Raw genomic sequence first — 12,816 nt, forward strand, 5'->3', positions numbered from 1 at the left:
TGGGCAGGCCTGGAGCTGGTGGCACTGGCCCAGAGCTCCCCGGCACGGGGCCAGTCCCACCGTGGAGCCACAGCCAGGCACGTCCCAGCTCCTTGTGCCTCCGCTCCAGCGTGCCAGGCCAGGAGGAAGTGTTTTATTTACTGGTGTTATTTTTAGCTGGATGGTGCCCGGCTGCCTTGACCAGCCCAGGACAAGAACAACAGCCTGAACGCCAGCAGCAGGGAGAGTCCTGCACAGACAGAGAGGATTGTTCCCTGGAGTCTGTTTGTTCCCTGAAACCCTCATCCCCACAAAACCACAGCTGGAAGGACCCACGCCCCACCTGCATTCGTGGGTGCTGCAGGAGCCATGCAGGGGCTGAGGGCCCAAGGGCAGGGGGCTTCCCCCAGCCTCCCCCCTGCCCTGGCTTAGCCCCAGCCAGAAGCCACGGCACTGCCTGGCACGGGTTAATAATTAAAGCAAACAGCTTTGCAGGAAGAGAAACTCAAACTGGACTCAAGCTTCCACCCAGAAACGGCCACAGCAAAGGACACGGCAGGGTGCTGGTGCCCCACAAGCTCCTGTTCTGCTTAATTGAGCAGCAATTAAGGGCAGTGCTAATTCCTGCACAGCCCTGTGCAAGCACCATTGTTCCTGGATGCATCCCAGCAGCTGAGCTGCTCCCTCCAGGACCCATTACACACAAACTTTGCTTGGCAGCTGGGCCAGGCTGTGTTATCGATCGTGGCTGTGTTATCAGCCATGGCACACTGATCAAAGGTTGTAAGCAGAGGAGCCAGGCACTGGCCCACAGTGGTGCCCAAGCAGGTCCTACACACACAACGCCCACAGCTGCAGCAGCGAAGCCCAAAGCAGGTGATGTGCTGTGCCCCATGTACCATGTCCAGCTTTCAAAAAGGACTGAAATAAATCCAGGGAGATGTATGCACAGGGTTCCCTGGAGCTGCAAGGACCCTGGGAACATGCATCCATCTGCCCTTCATGCTTCCAGTCTGGACTGAGTCACAGCCACAAGGGCACAACGCTTAACAGGTTGTGGTGAGGCAATTAATTATGCAAATTCCAGCGGGCCACCATCACCACCCCACAGAGCACAGGAGCCCCAGGCATCCCACTGTGCTCCCAGGGCCAAGCACCTGAGCCTCATATTAAGGCACAGCAGCACAGCACAACAACCCTGGCACAGCACCCCATGAGCTGGCACGGCACCCACAGCACCCAATGAGCCTGGCACAGCACCCTACAAGCCCAGAGCAGCACCCAAAGCACCCTACACAGCACCCACGGCACCCCATGAGCCCAGCCCAGCCCCTGCTGTGCTGAGCGACAGATGGGCGAGGGAAAAACCTCCAGGACACAGGGCTGAGAAAAGCCAGCATAAAGCGTTTTTATTGCGATCATAAACTGGATACCTTTGTGCGGCGGAGAAGGAAGTGACCGGCGGGAATTTGTTACCAATGGACTGGGCAGGGCAGAGGGAGGGGGCACAGGGGACACTATGCGTCCTGTGACACCAGGCAAGCAGCGATGACCAGCATCAGGTGGCAGGAGAGAACGGGCAGGTGTGCTCAGAGCGGGGACAACAGGGGGCTGATGGCTCCTTTCCATGGGGAAGGAGGACAGGGGCATTTTTGTTGAGTTGAGCCCTCACCACCTCCCCTGCAGACAGCACCTTCCCTTTGTCCAGTTTTCCTTTTTCTTTAAAGAAAGCTCCATGCTATGGGATTTTCAGGGTGTAGTGGAGCTCAGGTGGAAACCCAACTCCCTAAATCCAAAAGTGGTCTGGAGGGGAAGGCAGGCCCACTGTGAGATGGCAGGGTGAAGCAGGAGCAGAGCAGCCCTCCTTCCCCAGAGCAAACCCACAATGCCCACAGTGATGCTGCTGGGGGAGCAGGGAAAGGCCAGGCTCCCTTGCTGTCCCATTCCAGGCAGAACTCCTATAAACAATCCTAGTGCTACCTTGCTCTCTGCATCCCTTCAGCCTCGACAACCTCACTCTGCTATGGCTTTTGCAGCAGCAGCAATTTCTGGTTTGAAAACACCATAAATCTGCACCAAAACGAGTAACTAACAGGGTTCCTTTTGTTCAAATGACTCCTATCTAAGGTCAGCCCATATGCGTGCTACTGGGAAAACGTAGTCTACACCTGGAACAAAAATAAGATTAAGAACTTGACCCAAAAAGAGTTGAGGTTTACGGCGTATAGTTTAAAAAGACATAAAAACACGATACAAGGAGGAAGAGTCAGACGCAAAGCTTAGTGACCAAAGGCATTCAATCAAGGTGTAAGGTTATACAATGAGTGTAGTGGACTATCAGGAAAAGCTCCATACAAAGTCATGTGCACTCTTCTTGAAGCTGAGATTCTGGATTCCTCCATGTGCCAAACCTGTGGGGAGAGAGGAGAGGCAGCGTGACAGAGCTGTCTGCCCAGCAGAGGAGGAGGGAACGTGCCCAGGGCATGGCAGCCTCCACACAAACCACACCAGGCCCTCAGGGCAGCAGTCAAGCCCCAAGTGATCACAGGGGGGAGCACAGCCCCACCCTGCCCACACCATGGGGACCACACACCCCACAGAATCACAGAATGGGCTGGGTTGGAAAGGACCTTAAAGACCCATCTTGTTCCAGCATCCTGGCACAGGTGTGCCAGGACAGGCACACCTTCCACTGGACCAGGGTGCTCCAAGCCCCATCCAACCTGGCCTTGGATACTTCCAGAGATGGGGCACCCACAATTTCTCTAGACAGCCTATGACAGGGCCTCTCCACCCTCACAGGGAAGAATTTCTTCCTACTATCCAATCTAACCTTGCCCTCTGTCAGTGTGAAGCCATTCTGCCTTGTGTAAAGTCCCTCTCCACCTCTCTTGGAGCCCCTTTAGGCTCTGGAAGGTCCTCCAAGGTTTCCCCAGAGCCTTCTCTTGTCCAGGCTGAGCAACTCCAACTCTCAGCCCATCTCCATAGCAGGAGTGCTCCAACCCTTGGGTCATACTCACAGCCTCCTGCCCACACCATCAGCCCTATGCCCTGGCAGCATGAGAGGCAGGCGGGGGTGCAGTAACAACACTCAGAACCCAAGGCACAAACAATTGGCACCGCAACACCTCCATGACGTGAACCCGCTCTGCCAGGCTGGGAAATTTGCATTTACCGCTGCAGTGATCTGAACCCCAGCTCACCAGACTCCCAAGAGCAACTTCTACCCACAGCTAGAGACCTACCTCGTCCTTCTCATATTCCCCACTACCGCCCGCTCCCTCCCTCTCGCTCCCATCCCACCTCTCCACACCACCCCAAGATCAAACACTGGGGCCTTGAGCTGTCCCCAGTCCACACAGTCCCTGCCAGAAGCTGCCCCTCCTTACCCAAGGACAGGGTGCTGGGATGGGTCATTCCAATTTCATGAGCTCCACGTCAAAAATTAGAGTGGCGTTTGGTGGGATGATCCCTGGGTGGCCAGTAGAGCCATAGGCGTAATCTGGAGAGATGGTCATCTTTGCCCGCTGACCAACACTCATCTGGGGCAGGGACAGAAACACAGGGATGTCAGGAGATGGGCACAACTGCCAGTTGAGTGACAGAGGAGGGACACATATCTGTCCCCACTGCTTTCCCTACACTGGGCAAGAACAAGGACCCAGGCTGCACAAACCAGAGGAACGGGAAGATTGTCAGAGGGAAAAGGTAGGCAGCACAGGCTGGAAAAGGAGCAGGGCTTGAGACGTCCTTCACATGAGGGAAGGCAGGGAATGCCAGGCCATTCCTCCTGCCACCAGCATCCTTGTGTTTGTGTTGCCAGTGTGGCACAGAGTGAGCGGTGTCACGCGGGCAGGAGCCGAAGCTGTGCCGTGCCCACAGCGTGGGATCACAGCCTGGAGCTGCGCTGTGCCCACCAGCCCTCCCTCCGCGTGGGCTCCGGAGCCCGGGAGGCCTGAGCGCTCCCGCCGTGCTCCTCCAGAGCTGACTCAGTGCAGAAATGTCACCGCTGAGTCACCAACGTGCCGTAGGTGTTGCTGGGGCCTGGCCCGGCTCCATTCCTGCCAGCTGGCAGGTGGCAATGCAGAAGGTGATATTCACACCCACACCTCCCAGCGCCGAGGGGGTGGAACAGGGGAATAAAATAAAAAAATAATAAAATAGGGAACAAGCTGCATGCACACTGATTCCTGCCCACGCTGAAGCTCCCGGCACAGCACAGCCTGGCATGGGGAGCGCGAGGCGGAGGAGCTCCGGGCACCTGAGCAACTCCTTCCTCCCAGCCGCGGATCACCTCCTGCTTGCCCATCACAAACTTGAACGGCTTGTTCCTGTCGCGGGAGGAATCGAACTTCTTCCCATCCTCCAGCATACCTGGGGAGAGAGATGGAGATGATGGTAATACAGGGACAGAGCCACACGCACCAACATGAGATGCTGTGACCTGGCAGCTCGAGCAGGTGACAGTCACATGGCTCTGAGTCAAAGATGTGTCTCAGCTCATCCTCCTTTTCCCTGGGAAATACCTGTACAGGAAGGCAATCCCCAGGGCATCACCCATCCTAGGGCAGGGAAGGATGATTCTTAACTGTTTTGGCCCAAAGAGAAGTGCTCCTCTGGGCCAGAACCAAGGACTGACAGGGAAGCAGAGGGATGGAAGAAGAAAATCTTGCCCATCTTGCAGCACTACCGTCAGCCGTTTATCAGGCAGCAGGATCTGACCTTGTGCTTCCCATCCCACCAGAAAACACGCCTCTCACTCCTTGTCAGGCTTCCCCCTTCAGGTACCCAAAACACTGATGACACTCCAGAGCCCCATCTGGAGGCTGTGACCGGCCTCCAGCCCTGCCTGTGCCCAGCTGTGAGCTGCTGATCTAAGCCAAATCCCTCCTGGACCCAGGAATGACGATGGGGAGAGGCAGCACCAAGTGCTGGATGCGTGTGCATGGGGCAGCCCTCATTCCCCAGCATGAGCCAGGCTGATATCCCCACAGCTAAATATAACTCCCCAACATGAGCTAAGGAGGAATTTCCTCCCCTCCCTTGCTCCCTGCCTGACCTTCTTGGGGAATCTTGGAGCTGACGCTGCCTTATAGGAGCAGTAACTCCACCAGTCAGCTCCTGTAAGGCAGCTCCAGCTCTGCATTAACACAGCCAGTGCCCTGTACAATAAACCCTGCGTGATAAGAGCAAAATTAAACTCTCTTCCAAATGCTTTTCACTTCTTCACTTCCCAAATAAGCCTGAAAAACCTGTTATCCTGACTGGAAACTGCTTTACAGTCTTGAAAAACCAAACTTCCTCAGGAAGGCATGGGGCAGTTTGACTTCCCTTTGCCAGGGCATGTGTGCAAGGGAAAATGTGTCTGTGAAAAAGATGGGATGGGGGATCTCAGCCCCTGCTTGCACTGTGACCAGAGGGAATGGTACACAGGGACCAGCAGCCACAGGGATGGGAAATGCTGAATGGAAAGAAGGGAATGGGAGAAAATACATCACTTTTGCAGGGGCAGCAAGCACCGAGACCTGTGGGCTCCTCTCAGGGAGTAGAATTAAGTTTTTTGTTTAACAGACAGCCAAAAATCCCTTCTCCAGGGTGTCGAGCGTCAGCTCAGCCGGTCACGCTGTAGCCCTGGACTTTGGAATAGTAAATCTGGAGTTCTCTCATTTCCTCCTTCCAGGATAAACCTCTTGTCGCTGAACATGCTTCCAGCCCTGTCTGGCACTGCTCCTCGCTGGCCTTCCTCCCGCCTGGCAGCAGGGACACAGGGCAGGCCATGCCGGCTGGCACCAGCAGCGCTGCCTGGCTGCGGCCCCAGCTGACCCCGAGTCGGCTCTGAGCCCTCCGGCGCTGCAACGAGCCGGGGTGGCTGAGGAAGGACAGAGGGGACAGCTCTCTGCCACCCTTCTCCCTGGACACCCACCAAGGACAAATCCTGGGGGCCAAGCAGCACAACCCCCTGCTCGTCACAGCAAGCAGGGACTACCAGGATGCTCCTGGGGCATCCATAGCCTGCAGGAGTGCATCCCATTTGATGTCCTGACCAGGGGAATGCAGAGGCATCAGCGGCAGTGCAGGAGATGCTGCCAACCTTGCACAGGAGTGGACGGCGCTGCCTGACCCTGCTGCCAATCTCACCTGTCCCAATCCAGCCTCAGGAAGCATTTCAAAGCTGGCAGCTCCCTGGCTGCAGAAGAGAGGGACTGATGGACTATGGTGGTTGCAGCAGCCTGAGGGATCAATCACTCAGCTCTCCCAGACCAGGATGGAGAAGGTCATACGTGGGAGTGTGTCCCTGCTCCCCAGCATGGGGCTGCCATGCTCCCCCATCATGCCAGTGGGTAAAACAAAGAGGCTCCAATGCTTCGGAGACGGCATCCTCATCTCAGGCACTTCCTCTGCCTGCAAGCCTCCTGGGAGATTTCTCCAGCCCTGGACAAGTATGAGCAACCATTTGCTCATCCCTGCCATCCCTGAGCAAGGAGATAACGAGATCTTAAAGCTATTATGAAGGCAAAGCATCCTCTGGCAAAAGCAGCAGCCCCAGCAGAGCCCCAGGAGCAGCAGACAGCCCCTGGCACATCCCAGCTCATCCAAGCCCCTGACAGGGCTCCATGCTTGTCACCTCCAGTCCTGCTAGGAGGGCAGAGCCCACAGAGGTGGATTATGGAGACCCACTTGCCCTGGCTCCCACCCTGAAGGATTTGAGCCCCCCTGAGATCCCAGCTGGGCTGTACAGACCCCAAGGGGTCCCAGGGAATCACAGTGAGGAAGAGCAGGGAGCACTATGGTCGAGGCTGCAGCAGCCATGGGATAGAGTGGGGGCTCTGGAGCACAGCCCCAGCCCCAGCTGGGCAGTGTGGCCCTGCCAGGTCTCTGCCACACTTGGCAGGCAGGAGCTGGGAGATGCCGGCTGCAACGTGCGACTTGGCTCCGGGCCCCCCTGGGCGGGCAGAGGCGGCAGAGAGCAGTGCTGGAGCAGGCAGAGTCAGCCCTGGGACAAACCTGCCGGGTCGGGTTCTGCCGGGGGTGCAGAGCCCCACCCGCACCCCCTCCATCCCCTCCGGGGTGCTGATCCTTGGCAAGGCCATTGCCCAGGGGCTCTGGCACAGAGCCAGCCTCCCTAGGAGAGGCAGGAAGAGACCAGAGCAGTGGGGCAGGCACCTCTGCTCCAGCTGGGACAAGATGGAAAACCCTTCCCAGAAGCCCTGGAATACCCAGCATGCTCCAAACCCCTGCTCAGGGCAGGGATGCCTGCATGAGGTTCAATCCTGCCCCCACCAGCACTCCCCATCACCAAGCCCACCCCATCATCACCCACAGCCCACCATTCTTGAGGCCTGGCAGGACAGAGGACCCCAATGCAGGCAGGGAAGGGACTGCAGGAGATGGCACTGAGCTCCCACAGCTGCCACAGCCGTGGACCGGCAGTCGCACACCTTGGGAGGAAACACCTGACAATGGCAGGGCACTTGCTGAGCAGCGGGAGAGCAACGAGAGCAACACCCAGAGCATCACGAGCAGCACCATTGCCCCAGGGGTCATGCACAGATGCTAGGGAGGACAGCAGTCCCCTCAGTGCTATCCTGCTGGAGAAAGGCAGTTTTCCCCAGTATCCCTCTCTGCTCCAAGCCCACCTGCCTCAGAGACCCCACATGCTGAGTGTGCTTTGCCACTCAGGCAAACCCATTTGGCCAATCCGTATCAGACTTGCTCCTGTCCTGGCACTCCCCAGAATTAACCATGCACCCTCATTTCCCCTCCCGAAGTGCAGTGGGGTGCCCACAGTCTCCCCACACAACAGATCCCCCTGGCAAGAGCACTGCAGGACCCCCAACTGTACAGCACCCCACTCTGCTCCCTGCTCTGACTCAGGGGGGCTCAGCTCTGTTGGCCCCCAACCCACATCCTCTCCCCACTGATTCACTCCCACACTCCCTTCCATCCCATGCCAGTTGCTGCAAGCAATCCTGAACACACCGTGCACATCAGGGAACTTTACCCTTGATTTAGTTCCTTTAAGAGCCCTACGTAGCAGATTTCACATCCAAGGCTCTTTCAGACACCCCATGGATGAGCTCTCCAAAAAGAGACCCAAGACCTGGAAGGAAGGAGGGGCAACAGGTCCAATTCCACCAGCTCCCCCCATACATTTCCATCTCTGCAACCCCAGCATAAGAAACTGCCATCTCCAAGGAGGAGGCCCAGAGGTTGCTCTTCTCTCCACCTCTTTCCTCTGCACTGCCCTTCCACACCAGGGCTGTCTGTCCATCCTGGGATGCTCTTGGCAGGGCCATGCCCCATGGAGCAGGAGCTTGGGCACAGACAGAAGCAGCACCCCCAGCCACTGGCTGACCAAGCTGGCCCCCCACAGTCCCTCACCCTTGGATCACTGTTTTGTCCCCAAGTGGTTTTTACCCAAACCACTGTGCATCCATAACCCAGTGCAGCGAGAGCTGCCTCCCGCACACCACAGGCTGGATCTCCCCAGCACTGGAGCAAAGGGCAGCCAGGGACAGAGCCAACGCAGGGCTCTGGAAGGAGTCCTGGAGCTCAGCACCTCCAGCACTGCACTCTGCCACCACCCCTGATGCTGCTCTCGGATCAGCGAGCGCTGCAACCGGGCCGGAATGCAACAGTTTGGGTAAGAGCTTCCATGAGCAAACCCGCTCCTGTCTCTGGCAGGGCTGGCTGCAGGAACTGCGCTGCCGACGCAGGGAAATGGCATCAGGGCCTGGAGGTGTTTGATTCCTGCTGCCTGCTGAGGCGGGGGGGCAGGAGCTGCCTGCAGACGGAACGGGGGTGGGGATAAAGGACAAATGGAGACAGTAATAACAAAAAAATAAAATAAAGGAAATTAGAGAACCCCTCCCAGGCGCAGCAGATCGCTGCTGCTGGGGAGGGTCCGTTGTGAGCAAGTCACCACGTAGCACTTTGCCTGAAACACCGTGACTTGGGGACAGGATGTGGTGACCCCCAAGCAGATCTGCCGGGGTGGGGGACAGAGTTGGGGAGAGTAGCCAAGCTCCAGCAGCGCCGCAGGAGGAGAGAGCCGGCGCAGGGAGCCATAGGGTTGGGAGCCGAGAGGGCTGGCAGGCGGCAGGACTGGCCCACCGGGAGCCACTTGACTGCCTGCCAGCCTCTCTTTGTTCTTCCACGGCAGAGGAAACGGGGCGGCCGGGCAGACCAAGCTGCTTCCTCTCCCTGCTGACGAGGGAACGGGAAGGATGGGGAGGATGGAGGAGCAGCAGATGGGCTGGATGCCCGCCGAGCCCTCCCGGCAGGCCAGGCCCCGCTCCGCAGAGAGGGGCACCCCCAGCCCCCCCAAGGGGAGCACGGGCAGGCGGAAAACACTGGGGCAGGAAGGGGAATTGGTTATTAGCAAAAACAGTCACAAATGAGTTGTTAACTCATTTTTACCACCCCGATGAGCCAACGCTGTACAAAAGGCAGCCGAGGGGGACAAGAGCCTCCAGAGTGACTCCCAAAGCATTTTTTGGGGTCCCAAGGTTGGCGTTTTTCCCCTCCAGCTCGCAGAAGGCTGCGGGAGGACATGACCCTCCCTGCCTTTGGGGCAACCCCTCATCGAAGCACTACCCTGACCACCAAACAGCGCCCTGGTTACCCGCACCAGGGTCCCCCCAAAAAACCCAGGATGCAGGTCTGGGGTGGCCCCACGGGTACCCCTGGTGTCACCCCAGAAGGGAGAAGAGGCTGGGGCATGACTGGGGAGGACGACTGCACTCCTGCAGGGAGCTGTGCCAAGAGGGACCCCGCTCTGAAGAAGCGGACCCCAAAGCTCCCGGGGGGTAACTCATCAGAGCCCCAGAGGGCTCGGGCTCGGCCGCCCCACAGCCCGCGGGTCTCGGCCTGCCCTGGGATCCCCCAGGGTTCTATCCGGGGTGCCCCCCGCCTGCACCCTGGGGTCCCTCTGGGTTGTTCCCGGTGCACCCCAAAAAGAAGGCTGGATACGTGTGAGAAAGGCCCCTCCATTGATAAGGCTGCGGGAGAGACGGGGACAACAGGGCCTCCCCACGGCCACGGGGCACCGACAGGACCCCCATCCCCACCCTGGGGCTCATCCGCGTCCCCGGGAAAGGCCCCCGTGGCGGCCCGGACCCTCTTCCCCCGTGGACGCCGCGCGCCCCATCCGAGCCGCCGGGGCCGGGTCCCCCGCAGGCAGCCGGGGCGGGGGGGGGGCGGCAGGCCCCCGCTCCCTCGGTCTCCGGGCCGGTCCGACCCTCCCGCCCTCCGCTCCCGGGCTGTCGGGGCCGCCCGCACTCACCCGTGTAGTGCACCACGCAGGTCTGGCCGCGCTTGGGGAACCGTCCGCCCTGCGGGGAGACAGGCCGCCGTCACCCCGCGGCCACCGGGACCGCACCGGGACCCGCGGGGAGGGCAGGGAGAAGGGGTGGGGGGGAGCGGGCCTCGCCGCGGCTCACCGTCGCCGGGGGCGATGGTCTCCACATGCACGCCCATGCCGGTGCCGGTGCCCCTCGCACGCCGCAGCGCCCGCAGCCCGGACGGAGGAGGGGCCCGCGTGTGCGCAGCCGCGACGGTCACCGCCATAAAGCCCGCCCGTCAGTTCGCATAGAGCCCGCCCGCCCCGCCATGGAGCCCGCCCGTCACTTCCATAGATCCCGCCCGGCAGTGCCGCCCCTGGCCGCCGCCATCTCCCGCCCCGCCGCCATCTCGGCACCGCGCCGTTGCCGGGGGAACGGAGGCCCGGCCCGAGGGACCCCTGGGCGCGGGGCCCTGCGGGCTTTGCCCCTTTATGGCCATTTCCAGCCCGCACGGCTGCGGTGTGCGTGGCCCAGCACAGAGACACGGAATCGGTTAGTTTGGAAAAGGCCTCTGAGATGAGCGAGTTCAACCTGTGACCCAACACCACCCTGTCAACTAGAGCAGGGCACGGAGCGCCGCGTCCAGTCTTTCCTTAAACACCTTCAGGGATGGTGACTCCACCGCCTTGCTGGGCAGCCCATTCCAAGGTCTAATCACCTTTTTTGTGAAGGAATTTCACGTAATGTCCAACCTAAACCTCCCCTGGTGCATCCTAAGACCATGTCCTCTCGTCCTGTCCCTTGTTCCTCCGAACTGGACACAGTAAAGGCCGCAGTGCAGATCCAGGGCTCCTTGAGAACCCCAAGGGCAAAGGCCAGCAGCATCCTGGCTTGTGCCCTCCCCAGTGTGGCCAGCAGAACCGGAGCAGTGCCCGTCCCCCGTGCTCGGTACTGCTGAGGCACCTCGAGTCCTGGCATCAGTTCTGGGCACCTCACTTCAAGAAGGACACTGAGAAGCTGGAGCGTGTCCAGGGAAGGGAATGGAGCTGGGAAAGGGTCTGGAGCACCAGCAGCCACTGAGGGAGCTGGGGGAGGCTCGCACTGGAGAAAAGGAAGCTCAGTGCCTCCTTGTTCCCTACAACTCCCTGACAGGAGGGTGCAGCCAGGTGGGGGTCAGGCTCTGCTCCCAGGGAACAAGGGACAGGACAAGAAAAAATGCCTCAAGTTGTGCTAAGAGGAGGTTTAGGCTGGATATTGAGGAAATTTTATTCAAAAGGCTGATCAGACACTGGTGCAGGCTGCTCAGAGCAGTGGAGTCATCATTCCTCAAGGAATTTAGAAGACGTGGATGTGGCACTTGGGGACATGGTTTAGTGGTGGCCTTGGTCATGCTGGGACTTGATGATCTTAAGTGTCTTTTCTAACTGTAATGATTCTGTGATTAATGCTGCTCCCCACTGTGCAGATGGAGGTCAGTGCTGGCCCTGCATCGCTGGGACAGGCTCAGCAGAAGAGATGCAGGTTTGAACAATCAAAAGGACTTTTTTCTGGCAACAGCAGCAACTATTTTCTTTTTTGGTCAAAAAAAGAATCACTCCAGGCGCAGGATTTTTGCCTCAAAGCGTCCTATTTCTTTACTTCAAGGAGGTGAACTTGAGCCTCCACAAGGGAACAGTGAAGTTCCAAGGACAACCAAGAGACTAATAAAAAGCCAGGATTCTCAGCAAGTGCATTAAAATGGGACACAAGAGGAGGAGATTCTTAAAATAACAGATAATAGCATGAAACAAGTTTTAATTGCTTTTGTCCCTTGCTTGTATCTTTTAAATACTGAAATACCAAGGGTGGGTTTTTTTCTTGTTTGATGCCATAGCATTATGTTTTATATTAAAGCTCCAGCACACCAATGGTGCTGGCAGTCCCTGACTTTCCACATCAGCAGGGCAGATGTGTGAGGCCCTGAGTCAAGGTGAAAAACCACAGGGTAGGAAAAGGGGCATGTTCTCATCCCTACTTATTAATGCTGTCTTTGCCGAGAGCTGGGCCTGCTCTCCCAGCAAGAACTAGTGATAAACAAGGATCTGAAAGGGGAAAATGCTGCTGGATGTAAGCCCATGCTGGAGCCCTTGCCTCGCTGGCACAGGCACGCTTGCACACGTCAGGCACAGCAGCTCTCACTCTGGGTGGGGTGTTTTGGTTTGGTTTTTTTTAACTCCGTGGTATAAGCTGCTCATCTTACCAGCAGCAAGGTCACTGCAACAAGCAGTGTTTCAACAGGGGCAAGGAGCTCAGCCAGGTTTGACCAACCCCTCACTGCTCAGGGTCAGGGTCCAGCTGGTCAGACCCAGGACAGGTTCAGGTCAGACTCTGCTGCCTAAACTCTGGAGAAAGCACAAAGTCTTGAAAACTAGTGAATTCTGCCCCAGTCACTCCCTGCCCTCTGGATCATCCGCTGATAGAACTCACAAAGTCAGAAATACCAAGAGGGACAAGCATGACCATTCAGATTTAATACTGTAAAAAATAAAAGGGACATTATTTGAGCAGCAGAAGC

General features: G+C 58.1%; 1 protein-coding gene across 1 annotated transcript; it reads right to left on the minus strand.

The window, feature by feature from the left end:
• Positions 1–1,363: 1,363 nt before the first annotated feature.
• FKBP1A (FKBP prolyl isomerase 1A) lies at positions 1,364–10,548 on the minus strand. Its single transcript, XM_039563209.1, has 5 exons — positions 10,422–10,548; positions 10,265–10,313; positions 4,241–4,353; positions 3,369–3,521; positions 1,364–2,390 (listed from the first exon to the last, which is right to left on the minus strand). The coding sequence occupies exons 1-4, from the start codon at positions 10,446–10,448 to the stop codon at positions 3,393–3,395; spliced, it is 318 nt and encodes a 105-aa protein (XP_039419143.1). The 5' UTR covers positions 10,449–10,548; the 3' UTR covers positions 1,364–2,390; positions 3,369–3,392.
• Positions 10,549–12,816: the final 2,268 nt, after the last annotated feature.

Source organism: Corvus cornix, chromosome 20 (assembly GCF_000738735.6).
Source record: "Corvus cornix cornix isolate S_Up_H32 chromosome 20, ASM73873v5, whole genome shotgun sequence".
Lineage (NCBI taxonomy): Eukaryota > Metazoa > Chordata > Aves > Passeriformes > Corvidae > Corvus > Corvus cornix.